At 39.4% G+C, this 21,154-nt stretch overlaps 1 protein-coding gene across 1 annotated transcript; it reads left to right on the top strand.

The window, feature by feature from the left end:
• Positions 1-719: 719 nt before the first annotated feature.
• Positions 720-20,697, top strand: REV3L (REV3-like, polymerase (DNA directed), zeta, catalytic subunit). The gene is made up of 15 exons (XM_009694937.1): positions 720-925; positions 1,175-1,236; positions 3,325-3,443; positions 4,090-4,208; positions 5,205-5,346; positions 8,332-8,576; positions 9,648-9,756; positions 10,610-10,816; positions 11,487-11,596; positions 12,654-12,768; positions 14,466-14,603; positions 15,497-15,687; positions 16,592-16,838; positions 18,144-18,356; positions 20,557-20,697. The coding sequence occupies exons 1-15, from the start codon at positions 720-722 to the stop codon at positions 20,695-20,697; spliced, it is 2,364 nt and encodes a 787-aa protein (XP_009693239.1).
• Positions 20,698-21,154: the final 457 nt, after the last annotated feature.

The raw sequence follows: 21,154 nt of genomic DNA, 5'->3' as shown, positions 1-21,154 counted from the left end.
ATATATAATTAGATGATTTCTTTATATAAATATATAAAGAAATATAATATATGAAAAGAGGAACACGTGACAGTTTAAATATGAATTGGCCATCAAAGGTCACAAGTTCCTTCTTCAGCACAAAGGTCTCAAATTTGTTCTTCAGGAATAACTGATTGCATGAACCTTGTTATTAAATTCCCTTGATGGCTCAAATTGAGATGATACACTGGTTGCAATAATAATGCCTCTGGGTACAGTCTTCAGAGGTATTGAAGGACGTTCAATAAAACTTTTGACCCCTTACACTTCAAGATTTGCTATGTCTTTGGTAAGAGGAGTGGTAAGTGTTGCAGCCAAAGGTTCTTAAACCTCCAAAGACAGCAAAGTTTTACTCCTCTACTGTAGCAGTATGGCTGAACAATCTCTTCAGTTTGGGACAGGTAACTAGTGTGTCTCTGCTTTTATTCTGGAAGGCTGAGTCACAGCTCTTGTCTTGCAGGACAGCTATGTCTGCACTGTAGTTGATGAAAAATCCACAGTTACATCAGTAAAGATCTCAACAGTACCCATCTTCGTGACATAAGCTGTTGTTCAAGTTACTGGAATTGGGATACACATGAAGATTTTCTCAAAGAAGAAAGGTTATTTCTCTGGGAACTGTGTGGTTCTTCATGGTGATATCCCTTTGTATTTCACAGTCGGGCTTCCTTCCCTACAGCTATGAGGTCCCGCACAACATGGGTTCAGTTCTAGCGAATGGAACCAGGGCTGTAGCCCTTAACATCTTTGGACATAAAGTTCAAGGGGGTATGCAGGACATGGGCATGATCTCCACAGCAGTAGTGTTCGTAGTACAGATGTTCTTGTGCCAGGTGGTGGATACACGCCCAGAAGTAGAATACATAACACTTGAAATGTTTCTAAGAACTAGTGTTATTGTAAGGTAAGTAATTATTCCTTCTTGACTGAACTGCAGGAGAAAGATAAGAAAATGTTCACACCGATACGCTCCTCCCAAAAATGTCATGCCATAAGTGAGGGCTTGCATGCATGACCATAAACGTACACGTGTTGTGTTCTCTGTTGCTTTGTGGCCTCCTTGTCCATGGTTTTGGCCCCATCTATGTTCCTCTTGCTTTTCCAACCCCTATGCTTCGTATTTCCCTCCCTTTTTCACATGCTGTATTTTCAGAACAGGAAGTGCTCCTCCAAGCAGTATGCTCCTCTTTCCTCCTATTGAAATAAAGATGGAAGGTACTTTTCCTTCCTTTTCCTGTGATTCCAACTTAACAAAAAGAAAGCTGGACTTCTCTCTGGTTTTGCTGTATTGGCTGAGTCTGGTGCTGCCTCTGCCATTTACAAGTGAACTATTCATAAGTCATTAGGACACACCACAAGAGAAGTGAGTACTGTGCCTGTGCCTAGTGGCATTTCTTGTGTGTGCACAGCTGTTTCCTCCTTTGCATCACAGCTCAAAGTTAGGGAGTGGGTAACAGAGGATGAGAGGAGACTTCGTTTTGTTTCATCTCATCCACTGAAAGATGGGAAGAATGTCCAGTTCTGCTTCTTAGCAACTTGGTTTCTAGAGAGGCCTATGTGGTTCTGGTGATACATTCCCCACACAAGTTGTAGGGCACTACAGGTTTTTGTAAATTTGCACTGCTCATCACATGCAGAGTTTCTTGTTCATCAGGGCAGTGGGTCTCTTTTGTGACAGCAGTATACTTTGTTGCCTGTCTTTACCAGCAAGACATAAAGCGAACTTAAGAAACAGAGAGAATCTCCTAAACAAGTCGAAAGAGAACTAGGATGACACTGCGGAAAGTAGAACTAACTGACAGTTTCTGCTTCCAGGGGAAAAAAAAAAAAAAAAAAAAATGGAGGGAGGAAAACTGTAAGTTCCTTACTTTCACAGGAGATCCAGCATGTGGAAATGAAGACAAGCAGAAGAAAAAATGTTGCTGCTTGTGGGTCTTTTTTTCCCATCCAGACATGAAAAGAGAAATGGCTATTTTTCCTCCTTAAAAATCTGAAAAAATAAGGAGGTTAAAAGGATGCTATGCATTTTGATAAAGTATATGAAAGGTCTGCTAAATTTTTTCAAGACTCTGTCATTTGTTGATAAGATCAGTAAATGACAAATAGGTTTTCTTAACCATATCTTGATTGATACAATAACACATTTGAAAGATCAACATATGAAGTTAGCCTGTATTACACTGTTTCACAGCACTTGTGCAGAATTTCAGGCAATTTTTACTTCTCTCTTCAAGAGTAAACGTGCTTCATGGTCAAGGAACTAATTGCTTAGTTCTGATCATTGCACAGCATTGTGTATCCACACTTCTATACACTTTGTCCAAAATATTCTGCTTTTTATTAGTAGGGTACTGTACAGGGATATCTGATAAATGAATAGTGGCAGAGTACACAACCAACTGTTGAAAAATGGGTATGGATTTAGAATCGTGGGAAAATTGGCTCAAAGTGCTTGATCTTCCATTAAACTAATAAGAAGGAACAAGACTGGAGGATCAAATAATACAGTGTGTTTTCATATTGAATTTTGACCTGTGTTGTACATTTTAAAAATATCTATGTAAACTCAGGAGAGAATACCAAAACTGCAGATTTAGGTTGACTGGAAAAAAGACAGTTTCAAGAAACATATTTGAAAAAGACTGTCTTCTCTTGTGTTGTAGTATTTCAAAGCATGAAAAAAAACGAGGATGGCAAAAAAAGGTATCTGTACTGTACTGTAGTCACCACTGTCTTACAGAAAGGTTCAGAGTGCTACTTCTGCCTCTGCATTTGTTCCTTCGTCTTTCCTTCTCTCTCCATTTGGGCTATCCAGAACTCAGGTCTACCTGCTCCCCATTGCAGTGGGATTGCTCTTACAATCTGAAAGGCACTGAATTTTCTCTCACGTAACCTGGTCCTGACTCTGTAAGATCATGACAAGTAAAGCCTTGAGTTATAAACTCTTTAGGGCAGAAATCACTTTCTTTTCTGTGCAGTAATGTGCATGCAGCTAGCTCTCAAGTAACATTCAGCATTCCTTAACCAATATCTTTGCTATGGAGAATATATCGCCATGGACACCGTTTCAATGAAACCAAAGTAAGAGTTATCTTCAGAGAGATGTGCAAGAGCAGAAAAACCTGGGGGAATTTTATTTAGAGATTGTGTGGAAGACTGGTAAATAAATAATTTTGTGCAATCACTAACAATCTTTATGGAATTCTTATTTTTCTAGAGAACTCAAATTGGCAGAGGGATAGCTTGATCTGGTCTTGACTGTCCTATAACTTGTCTAAATATATTCTCTTTTAATGTCTTTAGATGAAAAGAAAGAGAACAGATTTGCGGCTGAGCTGGATGAATATGGATCAGATACAATGAGTGAAATAAATATTGTTGGGCGGATTATCTTAAATATTTGGAGAATGATGAGAAACGAGGTAAAGTTTTTAAAAGGTTAATGTATTTGACTTGCTGGGTTTTTTCTAAATTATCATAGACTTAGTTGAAAATTTCAGGTAACTTATGTAACTTTTTATTCTTTCTTTGTACGGCTTTTCAAATAGAGCTGTCTGCCACTTGGCAAGAATGGATTTTGCATAACACTAAAATATAAAATGTAAAATACTGAAGCCCTTATCTTTCAGTAATGTTTCTTAATGATACTCATTTCACTTCTTTGTGAGTGTTGAGAACAACTTATCTCTTTTAGAAATTTGTCTCATGTGGTGCTTTTACTAAATTAAATACTTGGACTTATTTTAAGCTGTCAGACTTAGTCGTTGTTTTGCAGTTCATGACCTTACACTTAATACTGCAGTGGTTCAGTCTATAAATCTTGTTCTGACCAAATTCAGACCTGATCTTTGTGATCTACTTAATTCCGCATATTCTTTTCAATTGATAAGGGATATTCTTTCCCGGCTTATAAATAGTTAGGGACTTCTAAGTATAAATGTTTACCTTTTCAACAAAGAATGCTAATAAAAAGTTAATAAATTTAGTTGTTACAGTTTTTAAAAAGTAGATATTTCTTTGACTGTGAAAGACATCAGGCATGTTAACATGTCCTCTGTGTTTTTCTAGGTGAATCTAATGAACTACACTTTTGAAAACGTGGGCTTTCATGTTCTTCATCAACGTTTTCCTTTATTTACTTTCCGAGTTCTGTCTGATTGGTTTGATAATAACGCAGATGTCTACAGGTAATGATCTATTAATTAATTTTGTTTTTTCTTTTTAAGGCTAGATTCTTCACATTGGAGAGGTATAAGCTAAAGTCAGCATAGGAAGAAATAACCAGTTTAGCTCAGGTACTAAAACAGTCTATATCCAGCAACATGAGCTTATTTACTTGGCTGTTCTGGTGTGTTCTGTTGTGTAGTTATACCCTCAATATTTCATCTTTGTGTATTTTTCTGTTTAAAGTACAGAAAAACAAAACAAATTTTCAGTTACAGTTTCAACATATCTGAGCAGATGTACTATTTTGCAATTCTGTAAAGACTTTATTTTGTATATACTATTCATCAGAAGTACTTTTAATGAACTGTCAGGTTTCTGTTTTACTTCACAATGCATGCCAACCAAGCTAGGCTTAAAAATAGTACAAAACACTGGGCAAGATGTTAAGACAGTAACTGTAGCTGCTTAAAAATACCTTTATATGATACATATCACACTGGACTTCACTCTTCCTTGTGTGATATGAACCATTCATAACACAGAGTACTGATCTGAATGTCATTCATGACATACATATAATTTCTCTAAAAGTTAAATACTTTTCAACTAGGTGGAAACTTGGTTTAGTGCTGATATGATAGATTTATGTTCAACTGAGATATGTATTGTTAATACAGAAGGATGTTTCCACAAAAGTCCACTTGGTTAAAAACTCCATGTAAACAGATGAAGAGAAACTCGAGTTTCTGTTTCAGTAATCCTTTAGGGCAGTAAGGAGAACAGGATATAGCATGTCATTGGGGTATGCCTTAACAGGAGTTTGCACAGTCTGTGTATATCTTTAGAATATGTAAGTGTATCTTTATGTGTGCCACATTTTTGAAAGAGCCATATGAAAATGTCCTAGTGGAAATTTTATTTGCTGATTTGTAACAAGCTATCATAAAAATACATTTTTCTTAGTAGGAAGAGCAGCATTCTCCTGATCATTTGTAACAAGGTGTTCACTTTCACAGATGGAAAATGGTTGATCATTATGTTAGCCGGGTCCGTGGGAATCTCCAGTTGTTGGACAAACTGGATTTGATTGACAGAACAAGTGAAATGGCAAGACTTTTTGGCATTCAGTTCTTACATGTATTAACAAGAGGCTCCCAGGTAAGATTTAGTTTTCCTTACACTTCACAAAAGCAAGATAGTCTTTACAAAATATTTTCGTTCTTCAGGATCTTTTCGGTCAGTATAAGTATTTTCATAAGGTCACAGAAGACTGTTTTGCAGAACATGAAATTGAAACATAAAGAAAAGCAATTCAAAAGCAGTAATAATGGATTGAGTGGTTAGTCCCAGAGATTAAAAATAGCTGTTAAATATAGAGTGCCTCAAATGTAATGACAGCAGTAAATCTCTTCTACTACTGACTTTGGGAGCACTGAGTTTTTCCCCTTGAGTTGGTATTTTTCACACTTAGATGAGTCTGAAAATGAATGCTTTTTAAAACATTAAGAAATATAATTGAGCATGTTTTAGAAAGAGGAGATGGTTTTCTTCCAGGGCAGACAAAGCTGCATCGATTATGTTCTAAGTGACGTTTCCTGTGAAGCAGACCTCTGGGTGAGATTTGATGATAAGACAAGAAGGGCTCTGGCTTTATTAAGCACGTGTGTCATGCAAGATGTGTGCGGTTCTGTTGTTCTGATACGAGCACCAGAGGGAAAAGGGAGCAAGACAGAGAGAGATTTCTCTTTCTTTGAGACCCCAGCAGTCTCCAGTACTACCAAAGGCTTTCCTTGCCCAGGATCTGAGGGGCTAGACTAATGAGACTGTATTCATGGCTTCACGTGAGCCCCGAACAGCACCTGAAACGAGAGACAACTACTCTCAAGCGTCTGCTCATCTGTTGTTGTCTTCTCTCCTACCATAACTCTTCTTTCCTACCATCTTTCTGCTTTATGTCTTAATAGACATGTAGCTGAGCTGACCAGGATTGATTATTTTGCCAACTTCTGTGGACAGAAAGACTACTTAAAAACTAATGTCCTAAGCAGGCCAGCATTGCCTTCAGCCAGCCAGAAACGGGGACGTCTGAAGCTGCAGTTCCGTAACAATTCAACCCAATTTAAAAACATTGCCACCTTTTTGCCTTTGACTGCAGTGGCCTGTGTCATCTCTTGACCCAGCGTGGGTTCTTGTCTGTCTTGCTGGTACTGGCCCTGTGTTGCTGGGGGGAGCGGCACCGACGGCGGAGCCGTGCTGGCGTTCCGTAGGTAGTTGCCAGTTTAGCTCCTGATCTAGTTCACCGTGTTACCAGAGGAGTGCCGCTGTTGGAGCAAGGGAAGAGAAATGTGCAGTTGGGAACAGGGCGGTGGGACTGGCGTACTGCCAGCGTGGATGTGCTTCAGCTGCTGGGACTGCAGCCCGCAAAGGCTGTTCTGCCTGTCGTTTTCTCAAATGGCTGTGAGTGGGAGTGAGCAACAGAAACATGCTGCATTTTCTGTCCTGACTGTTCTTTTCTCTTTCCTTCAGTGCACCTATGTTTTGTTTCCATTGAAACTTTCTAGATCATGAATGTGACAGTTGCAACAGTTCCCAGTCACCTCAAATAATTTTTTTCTTCACTCACAAGAATCATCCCTACCTTTTATGAAGATACTCCTTTTCTCCTTAGCTTAAAAAGATGTTAAAATTGAATAGTATTAAGATTTCAGATACTTAAAGCTATTTTTTCCGTAGTTTTACTACTAAGTTTTACAAGACCTTTTTTAAAGGTGATTTTTTCTTTTATTTTATTAAGCTATCTTGAATACTCCATAGTAGACTAAACAAATCTAACAGGAGATGATCATAGGCATACGGATTATTAGTCAGATGATTGAAGAACTTGCTGAGAATGAGAAGGCGGGGGGGGGGAGCACAAAGAAGCAAAAAAAACTACTTTTTTTTTTTTTTGCCACATCCAGTCCCTGACCACCTCGTCACATGTCTGAGTTCATCACTGGACACAAATTAATGCACAATTGGTGCAAGGCAGCAGCAGCTTATGCTGCTGCAAAACTGCACTTCCAAACCCCAACCTGTTTGTAAGGTGGCAGGGTGTTGTTAAAGCTGTTGGTGATGTTATAAATGAACTTAAAGAAAAGTTAAATTATACCTAACCCATTCAGTACAATGATTGAATATGTAGTGCATCAGGCAGAGGGCTTTTGAATAGTGATGTAGTTGCTCACAAAGCACAGGATCTTAGGATTATATAGGATAGTTCTTTAATGTTTTGGCATTTTCAGTCCTTTGCCACCCATGTAATTTTCAGCTATTGTTTATTGTGAATGGACACAGTGAATACCTGGCTATTAGTGCTTTTAAAGCCTTAGTAAAGCATTGAATAATACATAAATAAATAGGGCTGTTTTTTTTCTCATGTTGCTACCTCCACATATGACATTTTGTGATGTCTTGAATGAGGTGAAAGTTCTTAAACTTTTTGTTGTTTATGCTTCCTGTAATACTTGTGGCATCTTCGGGGAGGAAGCATGATACGCAGCACAACGCAGCAGACTTCTGAAATCATCTGATTTGGATTCTTCCCTTGGTTCTCTTGCTGCTGAGTACATTCTAGTTACTTCTCATGGTCGAGAGCTTGGAGGCACAATTATCGGACTTATACAACTCGCAGATCATTGGTCTGTTTTCCCAAATGCTGAAATAAAATTGCTGTGCAGATTCCTGTGGAAAATGGTCATCAACTGCGTATTATGCTTTGTTTTCTTCCATGTTCTACAAGTCTAACAAAAATACAGTTTAGCAAATGCTCGTTCACTGACTGTAGCATGGCCGTCTAGCTATACTGTTGCAGCCTGTTGGATTTTTTTTTTTTTTTTAACCTGAGCTGGATGTTTATTTTTTCCATAGGAATTAAAAGTACTTGATTTTTAATGATTAGGGCTAAATGATGAGGAAATACATGGAAAAGTTCCACTATATGTGATTGGAAATATACATTAAGAGTATGGCTATTTATTTTGGAAAACTAGTTGTCCACATGTAAATTCAGGAAATGTAAGTGCATATTTACAGAGTTTTAATACACCCAGGTTTATTCTGCATTTTTGAAATTATAATGATTACATCCAAACTGTTTTGCAGTATCGTGTGGAGTCTATGATGCTGCGTATTGCAAAGCCAATGAATTATATTCCTGTGACACCCAGTATCCAGCAGCGAGCTCAAATGAAAGCCCTGCAGTGTGTCCCCTTGATAATGGAGCCAGAATCCCGCTTCTACAGCAATGCTGTTCTTGTATTAGACTTCCAGTCGTTATATCCTTCCATTGTGATAGCATACAACTACTGTTTTTCAACCTGCCTGGGACATGTTGAAAACTTAGGAAAGTAAGTTGTTATTCTTTTCTCACACACTTTGATTCTGTAGAGACTTTAGCGTCTTTTCTAAGGTACTGAGAACCCTTGGTTGTCATCGGAAACAATGGGCATGTACGAATAGCACCTTTTTCTGTTACACGATAGAGATGATAAAGATCTACCGTGTGGGTGTACATGTGTCTGTATACACACACAGACACACACATATACATATACACATCGAGACGTATTTTTAATTAAATACGGAATTAGACTCTGTTCTGTTAAAAACAAAAAAAAAGAGAAAAATAAAAAACCCAAAAAACGAACCAACCAAAAAAACCCCCACACCTCTGTATGTGCACGTGTGTACACCTGTTCCATTATTGTGGTGATGCTAGTTTTTAATATTACTTCAGAATAAGTTAAAATGTTATATAAATCCACTACCTGTTTTCAAAACTGGACTAGCATTATTCCGCTGTATGTTAATAAATTGTTGTTCTTTTTTAACAGTTGTAGTTCACTCTGGTCTTAACTATTTAAAGCAAAAAGACACAATGAGTTATTCTGCGTAGCATCTCTTACTGAGCTTAACAGTAGTTCTGTTAATTGGCAAAAAAATCTCATTGCTCATTATAATTACTTCTATAAAACAATATTTGGAAGAATGGGGAGATGTATGCAGTGATTGCTAGGTGTCACCATCAGATTTTCAGGTTTCTGATATGAAATTCCAAATTTGTAGGAAGAAAATATATGCAATGTGTTACTCGGTAAACATGCATGGTTTCCATAGGGGATTACGGTATGAGTATGTGCCTCCACTAACTCAGCATTTGGAAACAATGCATTAACACAGAACAGACTTGATAAATTATGCATGTGTTGGAATTTAGCCATTTATTACTCCTTTATTCCTTGAGCCCTTTGCATGTAGCTAAGAAATTTTAGATGATAGTATGTTTGTTTGTACCTGAGATTATAATTGTGATTCTGTCCTTGCTGACGTTAGCAGCATTTTAATGTGAGTTGATGCTTTTGCTTGATTGGGCTGTAAATGAATGAATTGTCTTCATATTTAATTTTTCTTTGTATTAGATACGATGCATTCAAATTTGGCTGTACATCTCTCAGAGTACCTCCTGACTTACTTTACCAGATTAGGCATGATATCACAGTGTCACCCAGTGGAGTAGCTTTTGTCAAGGTAATGATATTAGTGCTCTGTGACGGGTGTTCTCGCTTCCTGTGGCTGACTAGCTTAAGATCTAATTGATTTTGTAGTTTATATTTTGATGCGTTAAGAGCAGACAGAAGCAGGGAGGTTCAGTCTCTCATTTCCCAGGTCTTTTTTATATTTGTCAGAGGGCTGAACTTCTGGCAGTTCAGGAAATAAAAGATCATCTTTATGCTTTCATTTACACTAAAAGCTTATTTCATCTATAATTAAACTGTATTTCACTTGTGCAGTTTGGGGATCAAACAGTAATTATCTGTGTGTAACACTTCATTCCTCTCCTACCTTTATAGCAGAATGTTTTCCTAGAAAAAAAGTTACGGTTTGGGAGATGAAACTCCCTGACTTGCTTTCTATTGTTCTCGTTTTATTTTATGTGTACTGCTGGCTGATTTGTAATGAATTAATAAATATGGCCTGCAGCTCTCACAAATAATTAGCCGATCACCAGCATACATATATTCAATGTAAAACAAAACCATTAAGTGAAGAATATTTGCAGAATTTTTAAAAGGTAATATTCCTTTAGCATTTAACATTTGGAGAATTAACAGTTAATAAGGTTACCTAAACACTGCATTAGCAGGGCTGATGAAAACAAAGAACAAAGAGCTGTTCACCCTGCCCTTAAGAGCTTTGCCTGTGTTCTAGGTTGCTTGTAATGTTTCTGGGAAGAGCCAAACCGTAGGTGCCTAGGGCATCTTGCTAATTAATTTGTCTTCTTAACAGTGATTATCTAACAGTTCTGGGTTTTGCTTTTACTCCTAACTGTTTAGGTTGGGCTTTTTAACATGATTTTTTTTCTTTGTTCCCTTTATGGCAGCCTTCAGTAAGAAAGGGTGTGCTGCCAAGAATGCTAGAAGAAATCTTGAAGACTAGGATAATGGTGAAGCAGTCAATGAAGGCTTATAAGCATGACAAGGCTATAACTCGAATGCTTGAAGCTCGTCAGTTGGGTCTTAAATTTATAGCTAATTTTACATTTGGTTATACTGCTGCTAATTTTTCTGGAAGAATGCCATGCGCTGAGGTAAGGGTTGCAGATAAAAATGCAAAAAAGCTGTGGAAAAGACACTATTAATAAAGTATAGTCAGATAACACAGTATTATTATTTGAAACAAATTTAATCTAAATACCTTCATAAAAGCTGTTTTTATTTGTAATACTGAAAATCAGCAACTTGGGATTTATTTATGATCCTTTTTAAAAAAAAAGAAAAAAAAAGTCTTATTTTTCTTCTTCCCATAAAAGAGCATTTGGAGTTGGCATTTCTGTAGAACTCTGTCCAAAGGTAGATTGGATTACAGTGCTAATAGTGGGATTAAAATAGAACATTGTAGCTGTTTCATAGTTTTCATAAAAGAAGGAACTGACAGAATCCAAAAAATGAGAGAGATGATCCTAAGGGATCTTGTCTTGCTCCTGACACTTTTCATATGCCTAAAGAAGTTTAAATCAAATTTTCCTTTATTTTAATGCTTAATAATTTTTGATCGCTCTTCCTTTAATTCTTGCTATTTAGGGTAATATAAGCAACCTTTTTATTTATTATATGCATTTAAACCATGAAATAAAATGTATTGTCTCAATATAGTAATTTTCATAAGCAGATCAAGCAAGGTTAGACTGTGTTTACCAAGTGCTAGTATTGGGTTTTTGCAGTAGCATAAAGATTTGCAATTTATCTTTAACTTTGCAGGTTGGGGATAGCATTGTGCACAAAGCCAGAGAAACATTGGAGCGTGCTATAAAACTGGTGAACGATACAAAAAAATGGGGTGCTCACGTTGTGTATGGGGATACTGACAGGTAATTAATGGTCTGCTTCTTACAGTGTTTTGAAATCAGAGTAGTTCTTCATAGCTGTATCTTTCTTTTGTCTCAACAAAGGGAATTTATGATACTGAAAAGAGTATGTGGACCCTCTTTGGGATGTTGCTTGCTGCCTTGCAGAATATGCAAAGTAAATAATAGTTATTTTCTTGGACTTTCTTTTAGGACTTTTAGAAAGCACTTGGAGGGTTTCCTTTCTTTTGAAAATTATGTGGAACAGAAGAGGGGGGGGGAAATAGTATTTTTTCAGGTGTGAATTAATGTAAGTCTTAGTTATCTAATGAGTATTTTTGTGCCTGTTTCTGATGCCATTTTAATTTTAGAAAATAGAGTATTTATAATACAGTAGGCATTGCATGTTGATACTTACAGGAAGGCACTATTGTAAGCTTCAAAAGTGGATACAATTCAGAAGCAGCCACCAGAACATACAAAGATATGATTAGGCTGCCTGAAATACATCATATAAATATCTCCCCTTTCTCAGTCAATCTGTCATCTAAATACTAGCCATGCTCTAGGCATATCCATCTCTGGTGCCAGGTTTGGATAATTTTTCAGCCATGGGAAACAAAGCTTGTCTGGCTGTACTTCCTTAATAACTTGTGAATCCAGTGACTGATGGCAGCCAGATTTGATGGCAGACTTGAAATTTCAAAGATACCAAATTCATAGTAGCTTCACCAAAAAAAAAAAACGTTGTTGGAGAAAGGAAGTAAAATCCTGTTGCTGCCCATAGTGGGGAAAAAAGGGCGTACCCAGAGCTCTTTACAGCTCAGTCCTGGGAACTCAGGTTTTGCAGTGCCTGGGGGCAGTCACGTTCCCTGCCTCCCCAGAGAGTCCCAGTCGTGCCTTTGGCATTCCTGATCTTATACTGAACACTGAAGTTTCTCAGGTTTTTGGCTTTTCTACCTGAAGGAAGGGAAAAGAATTGATAACATCCCTGCCTTGCCACCAGGAAACTATAGCTTGTAACTTTCAGGAACTATGTTGAACAGATTTGTGCTTATTTTCTCTGTCTGATTTCTCGTAGCATGTTTGTACTCTTGAAAGGAGCCACGAAGGAGCAGTCTTTTAAGATTGGTCAAGAAATTGCTGAAGCTGTAACAGCAACAAACCCCAAACCCGTTAAACTGAAGTTTGAAAAGGTAAAAGGAAAATATTTTGCTTCAAATGCATTGGATGAAAACATTGTTACCCCCCCCCCCAAAATAAAGTGAAGATAAAAGATATTTCTGGACGCTAACATAGCATAACGATATACAACAGTTGTGTGCTGTACTGTTTCTGCAGGTATATTGCAGGCTTCTTAATGCCTCAGGCACCTTGTCAGGGGAGCACTGCAGCATGAACAAGAAAAGAAATATTCCTACTTTCACATCAGGATGCCTGCTGGCCTGTTGTGCTGGCAGCACCAGGCAACTGGAAATTCCTGTCTCATTGATTTTTGGAAATGTCCCCTCAGTTTTGTATTGTATACGTGCAAACCAATGTATGCAACTTGGTAGTGATTCCAGTGCATTAATAACAAGCCTGATATTTATTCTCCAGCCAACCTTAGCACACTTCAGGATATGTCCATGTGATACATATCCATATAAAATGAAAAATTGTAAAAACCCATTCAGTAGGCTTTTGGAAGAAGTCTTAATGACAATAAGCCTTTTATAGAAGAGCAAGACAATGTGATACTAATTTTGGTAGAAGATTATAATTGGAAAGTCATTAGCAATCAGTTCAGGTGCTCTAGATGTTTTCAAAGCACATACCTGACTCAACAGGTTCAAGCAGAATTTGTAAGCAAATTGCCATTTTTCACTGAAAATACAGTAGAAAAATATTAACAAGAAAAGTCAGGATACCTGTGGGAGGTACAGCAACTTTTCCTCACTGACTGATGACACTTCCCACTTTGAGGCAATTCTGTCATTAAGCTGAAGGAGTAATTAACCAGGAAAAAGTACTAGGTGCAAGGATATACTGCCGGAGTGCGTCACTTCAGGTGCCCTTATTCAGCTGTGGGTCAAAATACTGAGTACTCTCCTAGGGTAGCTTCCTAGCACAGGAGAGGAAAATGCCTCAAAACTGGAGCATCTGTTCAAGCAGGGGACACCCATGTGCAGGACCGTATTCAGCTTGAGGCGATCATAACTCACTGCTCCCTCTTCCACGTGAGCCAGGAAGATGTGGTGTTACCCTAGTAACAGTGGGAAGAAATTGTTCTCCAGTCTTGCATTTAATACTGATCAAGGAATACTGACACAATCAAGAATAAAATAAGAGGTTGGAGAAAACAAGCAAAAGAGACCGTGACCCTAAAAATCCATTCATGAGAAAACTGAATGCATAGGCATTTAAAAAGCATGCTTTCCCCAAGTCAAGATACTAACTGATTTTAGGCACCTCATAATTAAGATTAAGTTTGACAGTAGAAAGTTCAAAGCCACAACTTTTGCTGGGAAAGTTTTCCTCTCTGATTTTAAAATGAACTTCTCTTTTTAAGGAAGAGAGATAATAGAGTCACATGAAAAATGCTGACAGATGCAATCCAGAAAAGTAAGGGTACTCAAAACAAATTACACTGTGTCACTTTTCATCTGAGCTTCAGATTGCTTAGCCTTTACAGCTAGATGAAATCTAAAGTGATTTAAGAATGGAACACTACTGAATCCTAACTTCCTCAGCCATCCTTTAAGAGTCCTTTGATCTAGTTTATTGGTTTTAACAATGAAACAAACAAACAAAAACAACAACAAAGTATTCATTAGGAAACCCTTTAAGTTCAGAGCCACCGTATATTCCCAACACTTGCCAGATTGGGCTATCTTCTTTCTAAACATTCCAGGTCTACTTGCCATGTGTCCTGCAAACGAAAAAGAGGTACGTGGGTTACATGTATGAAACGCTGGACCAGAAGGACCCAGTATTTGACGCAAAAGGCATAGAGACTGTCCGAAGGGACTCCTGTCCTGCTGTTTCCAAGGTAAAAATACTCATGCATTTCTACCTGAATGAAATTATAGTATTGTGTTATTTCATTGTATATTTGACCTTCCTCAGAGTTTCTAGTCCTTGTGAGTTGTCTGAGACTTGGTCTGTTTTTCTGGTATAAGCCATTCGAAAGCTACATTGAAGATCTTGCACAGCATTACAAGGACTTGCACTTGCCATCTTAACTGCTATCTTTCACTCCCTAAAAACCCTATTAAAAGCCCTCAGCCCCATGTAAGTTCTCTAGAAAACCATTCTTGATCCAGTTCACTTTAACTGGAAGTAAGTATTACTCCAAGATGAATGAGGTGTACTGATGTGTCTGCTAAATAGCTCACTTACATAAACCTAGTTTAGCTAAGAATTCACTTAGAATTAACTTCGTTGCCTGTTTATTTTAAGCTGTGCATTGGAGGGTTCAAAAGAAAAGGCTCTTATTCTTAATCATGTCAAAACAAATTAATGCCAGTAAGAAAGGTAACCACTTTGGAGGATTTACTCCCATTTTTCTTTTTAATCCGAATTCTTTTGTTTGCTGAGGTGGTCAGAAAGTCATGGCAAAATATTTTAGATCATGAGGAAAAAACATCTCTTCTCATACTCTGGAAAACCTCTGTAATTGTTGAAACGGTCTTAGTGCCGGAGTATGGATAATGTCATGAAAGATGTGTGAAACTGAGGAAAAAGTTGTCCAGTAATTTGTTTATGAATGTCTTTGAGTGGAAGAGAATGCAACCTATTGTCATATTAACATTGTAGTTCACAACTGATACTTTTTCTAAGCAGTGTATTAATATTTCCATATAATTTACTGAATTATTTGGAATTAATTGTTTTTTCGTTAAACATACGTGGTTTTGTCATCTTTCTCCTTTGGTTGTAAAGATACTTGAGTGTTCTATCAAGCTGCTGTTTGAAACACGGGACATAAGTCAGATCAAACAGTACGTTCAGAATCAATGCATGAAGTTACTGGAAGGAAAAGCCAGCATGCAAGACTTCATCTTTGCAAAAGAGTACAGAGGGAGCTCAGCTTACAGACCTGGCTCCTGTGTGCCAGCCCTGGAAATCACCAGGTAATGAGATTAAGAAGTGCTAATCTTAGGTATTTTTTTTCTCTTGACCTTTGTACTGCCAAGTTACAGGTAGTAGTGAGATGTCTCCTTCAGTTACTGTTGCAGGAGTTGACTCTGACTTTCTTCTGTGTGTGAAGAGAGAGCAAGCATCAGATAGTCCTAGAAAGCCATTTCGTAGTCCTGGAAAGAACCACACGTGTTCAAGAGTAAAGTCTCCTGTCAGGACGCTGTAGTGGTGTGTTCACTGCTGTTACTTACGCTTTGGTTTTTGTACAAGGGCTTGACTCTCCAAGATTTCCCACTACTCACAGATATTAGATATGTTAAAAATTGTAATAGCGACATCCGTCATTGCTGTGAAATACATTACCAGGCATAATTTTTCATATTTTAAAAAGTAACCTTACTTAAAGTAAATATTTCTTCCTGTTGATACTGTTTATCAGTAATAGATCATGTGAGCTGGCACATTTTGCCACCTTGCTTAATATAAAAGATCTTCAAATTAACCCATGCATTTTAAATAAAATAAAATTCAAGTCCTGGATTGATGCCTGCTTCAAATTGAATTGTCCTTTGCTTTCTGAATACTTGAACTCTTTTTAGCACCCTGGCTGCTCTTTATTAAAATACTTCTTGGAGGAAGGGGTAGCTAGAAAGTAAGCTGTGTGCAAATCCAAGTGACCTGAAACAGAACATATCTTCAGGGCTTCATGTTCCAAGTTGTAAAATTTGGGTCTGATCATGAGACAAATGAAAAATGAAACGACTTGGTCCTGTGCTTCATAATAGACACTACCTTCAGTCATCTGGAGAGCTGCTAATATAATCAGATGGGGAAGTTTACAAGCAGATGGAGTATGAATTTGTGTCTGGGTGCATTGTAAAGGCTATTTTTAAACAGGAGAATGCTCGCCCATGACCGTCGCTCTGAACCACGAGTTGGGGAGCGAGTGCCCTACGTCATTGTGTACGGCATGCCCGGGCTGCCCCTGATTCAGCTGGTGAGGCGGCCCATTGAAGTCCTGCAGGATCCCAGCCTGAGGCTGAATGCTGCCTACTACATCACCAAACAGATTCTGCCGCCGCTGGCGAGGGTCTTCTCGCTTATTGGCATAGACGTCTTCAGCTGGTACCGTGAGTTGCCACGGGTGAGTGTGTGAAAACAAAGCGATTAGAAACGTGGTGCGTCTGTACAGTGTTTGGTTTTATCATGACTTTTAATGGAATGAGGTTTGTATGAGGCAACAGCAAAGGTTATTTTACAAGGCAGTGTTTGATGCCCAAACATGCAGACCCGATTCTTAGATCTTCTGTGTGGTTTTGTTTGACTTAGTAAATCAGTTTTTTCGGTCAGCCTTTCTGTGCAGGGTTGATGACACTGTCATCTTCTATTTTCTGACCCCTTCCACAGTTTAAAAGAGTGTTTTGCCATAACGGTGTCTTTTTAGCAGTACTTGTATATGCATTTATTTGGCTGTACCACCCTTTAAATCTCTCTATAGTAGATGTTGGAACTCCTGTTTTTCAAGATGTTCTGAAGATCTTCCCTCTTTATAAAAAAGGTGTTAATACCCCAGCAGCAGGAGCACTTTTTTAAGAATCTGTATCACCAGAAATTTTAAAACTAATTATATCCAAAACTGACTTTCCTAAAAGTCAAAGAAATCATTGAGATGCAGGAAGAAAAGTGTTAGATGGCTGGATTTTAGTTTGTGATTTCCCCTGACAAGAAGGGATGGTGAAAGGCAGCGTGTCCGTGTAGTTTGGTTACTCTGCTTAGCGTAGACTTCAGCAGCCTAGTAGTACATCGTGTTTCCCACTGCAGACTTTTAATTTTAACAGGGTTGACTTCAGTTCTCCTTCTTTTCTCTGCCTTTCCAATGGCACTGTAGCACTCACCTTCAGTATCTCCAACAAGCTGCTCTGAAAAGGCAAAAAGAGCCCTGACTTTCTGCAAGGCCAGGGAGCACCGAGGAGGTCACAGGGAGCAGAGGAGCTGGGTATTCGAAGCAGGAGAGCGAAGGGTGGCACGGAGCGTCAGTCGTGCAGCACCAGGAGCGAGTGCAGAGAACGAACTTCCCTGGGCGAGGGGGCAGCGGTGGAGCTTTGTCCGGGGAAATCAGAGCTTGAGCTAAATCACGGACCAAAGGACGCGGGCAGCACCCGCACGGAGACTCGAGGGGAGGCAGGGTCCGGAAGGCAGCGCTGGGGCTGCAGCCAGGGCCCGTGTGGGTGTGCAGCAGAGCAGCACCTACACAGGAACGGCTGCAGGAGTCTGAGATGAGATCAGGGATTTCACATGTGACTGAGGATTTCTTTGGTTACTCTTTGCTGGTGAGATCCCCTGTGAAACAGGTGTGGTCGGGCTCCGTTTGCTGTATCCCTTCAGGGCTAGGAGTAAGGCGAGCTGCTCTCTTGAAAGTTCATTACCTCTTAATGATTTTTTTTAACAGATTCAAAAGGCTGCTGCCTCGGCTGCCCGCAGTGAGCTAGAAGGACGCAAAGGCACAATCTCCCAGTATTTCACGACCTTACACTGTCCCGTGTGCGATGAACTGACCCAGTATGGGATCTGTAATAAATGCAGAAGCCAGCCACAGCACGTGGCAGTGATTCTCAACCAAGAAATCCGAGAGCTGGAGCGTAAGCAAGAACAGCTGGTCAAGGTACGATTAAAGCATTGTCAGATGTCTGTCAGCCAAAGGCCAGGGCCGAAATTTCCAAGCAGTGTGTTACTGAACGGCCCCAGCAGAAACGGGAAGTGCAATCCGGGTGTTAAACATGTTCCAGCTTCTTTGCTTTTCCCCTTGCTGTTGAAGGCAGCGTCACAGCTGTTGCTCTCCTTAGCTTTACGTAAAAGTGAAGGCCGAGGGGGGATCAGAGCAGAACATACTTCTCCTTTTCTTCTTTCTTTAAGAGTATCTTACACGGTTTGTAGGTGCCTTTTTATAGTGACAGTGGTAGAGAGTTGTAAAAGTATGAAAGATTCACCTTTTTTGTATTAAAATAACCGATGATGTTCTAGTAACAAAAGCATTTGTCCCAGAAAATCTATTTATTTATATGTATAACACAGTTGTGTTGTAGCTTGTTACCTTTCCTCTCGATAGGAATTTTCCAAGCTGGTTTTTTCCCCTTGAGCTAGAAGTCAATTAAGAGGGTAGGTGACTCTGCTCAGAAATATATTACAGCAAAGCACAATGCCTCCCCTTGCAGAAATACACGCGTATCCTCCCCTAATTTTCATACTGTAGTATTTTATAATTAATAAATATTTTTGTTAAAATTGATTTTTAGCACTAGCGCATGAACCATTTTAAAGACTTGTCTGGATTGCAGGGATAGAAATGTTCCTGTGGTCTGGGCATTGCTTCGATAGGTTCCCCTGGGGTGCTGTTGCTAGAAAACCGTTATAATTCACTATTCATAAATACTGCATTGCTAAGGTGTGGACTTCTGTTTCTCGCTGTATTTTTTTAATATTTGCTCTGATGTGCATTGTCAATGGCAGTAAAGAAAGGTGATGCATGCCCTGCAGTTTTCCTGTGTGCTCTGAACCTTTGATGTTGCTTTTGTTCTGGAATAAATCGGAACTTGGCAGACTGGTTCAGCCCCACAGAAGGATCACTGAGTTGGAGCGGAACATCCTCTTGTCCCTGCAACGTCCAACAGGTCGGCAAGGCCGGGGATCCTGATCTAGTCACTGTCTGATGACTCGGCTTCTCCGAAAGAACATCTGTCTTATTTTAATATGAAGACATATATAGCCCTCACAGCTTAAATTCTTGTCCCTCCTACATTATAAACGTGCTGGAGCCAGCAGAACGCTGATATAACACTCAATCGTACCTTATTTTAAAATGCACGTAAAAATTCCGTGCCATAGGTTAAGGCCATAGACTTCTCCCCTCTACACAAACTGAACTTAGAAAGTGTCTCGAGTAACATTTCCTTTGGTCCTCTGTGTTCGAATCAGCCACAGCCTCTGTCAGAAGAACTTGGGTAGGCGTATAGCTGAGGTTCTTCTCGTGGTGACAAACCTGGAACAAACCGTTTAAATCCTGATCCTTTTGGTGGTCAGGGTTGCAGGGGCGGCCTCGGGGTGCGGGGTGGGGGACTGGGCTGGGAGGGGCGGCTCCTCTCCAGCCACTGTCAGTTTGAGTGCTGACACCGGCCTGGCCGAGGGGGTCACCGGTGCCCAAGCCATTTTAACGTGGAAAGAAGGAAGAGAACTGATTCTAAAAATTTATGATTTTGATTTGTTGTTCAAACTGTGCAAACGGTAGGGTAACGTTGTGTAACATTTTGATGTTACAAAACACAAGTGTGGTTGGAAGCAGATTTCTGAGTTTTTGGAAAAAACATTGGAGGTGGCAGATGCTGGAAAGGATTCAAAATAAAATAGAAAAGCAGGGGCCTTCGTTATCCGAAGGTAGCCACCTTCAGAAAAACTGTGCCTGCTGCTATTTTATTCCATCAGGTATCTCATGTTAAAAGTATTTTCAGGCAGCGTTAACGACACTAACGAGTAGTTCCTGTGCATGCCCTCTGTATTTATGTCTCGGGATTGATTAACTCTGATTTGGAAAGTAAAACTCTAACTGAAGCTCATCTCGACTCGAAACCCGAGCTGTGGCTCCCTGCCCAGTTCAGGGCGGGCGGCGATGCCGGCCGGGCTCTGGCGGCCAAGGAAGCAGCCGGGAACGGAGCTGCTCGGGGTCCCTCGGCCTTGGGGAAGGGCTCCGGGCAGGTAGGGCTCTGCCTGCTCTGCTGGAGAACGCTGCGGACCCCGGAGTCCCACGGGAGTGATCCTCTGTGTGTGTTAAGTCTAAAATGATCTGTTTTGCTTTCTTACATGTGATCTAGATATGCAGGAACTGTACGGGCTGCTTTGATCGACAGATCCAGTGTGTCTCCCTCAACTGCCCCGTACTTTTCAAGCTCTCCAGAGTAAGCAGAGAACTGTCAAAGGCTCCGTATCTTCGCCAGCTGCTTGACCAGTTTTAAATGATCTGTGTGACAGGATTCCAGGTGCTATTTTTTGGTTTTGGTTTTGTTTTTTTTTCTTGTGTTTACCACACTAAGACTATTGTGCATGGTGCTTTTTCAATTCTCATCTGGTCCAGGATTTCCATTTTAACTGGTGGGTTTATTATCTGAAGAATAATGAACACTTATCCTTACTAAATTAAAAACAAACAAAAACCACACACACAAAAAAAACCAAACCACCTTTGTTGATCTATGAATAGCTCACTTTTTAAGATGTACAAATTTCTTCTTTCTTTCATGTTTCTAACATACTGTTTTATAATGCTGATGTTGAAATAGCTATGTGTAACATCTTGTAAATCCATTTCAAAGTAGAGTCAAGTTTTACTTCCTGGAGGAAGGAGCACTGAAAACCTCTTGAAACGATAAAACCATTCGTGTGTGTTCTTGAACTGTCAGTATCAAGACGTGT

The sequence above is a fragment of the Cariama cristata genome, unplaced genomic scaffold (assembly GCF_000690535.1).
Source record: "Cariama cristata isolate BGI_N322 unplaced genomic scaffold, ASM69053v1 scaffold40772, whole genome shotgun sequence".
Classification (NCBI taxonomy): domain Eukaryota; kingdom Metazoa; phylum Chordata; class Aves; order Cariamiformes; family Cariamidae; genus Cariama; species Cariama cristata.
This window is presented reverse-complemented; position numbering and strand designations above follow the sequence as displayed.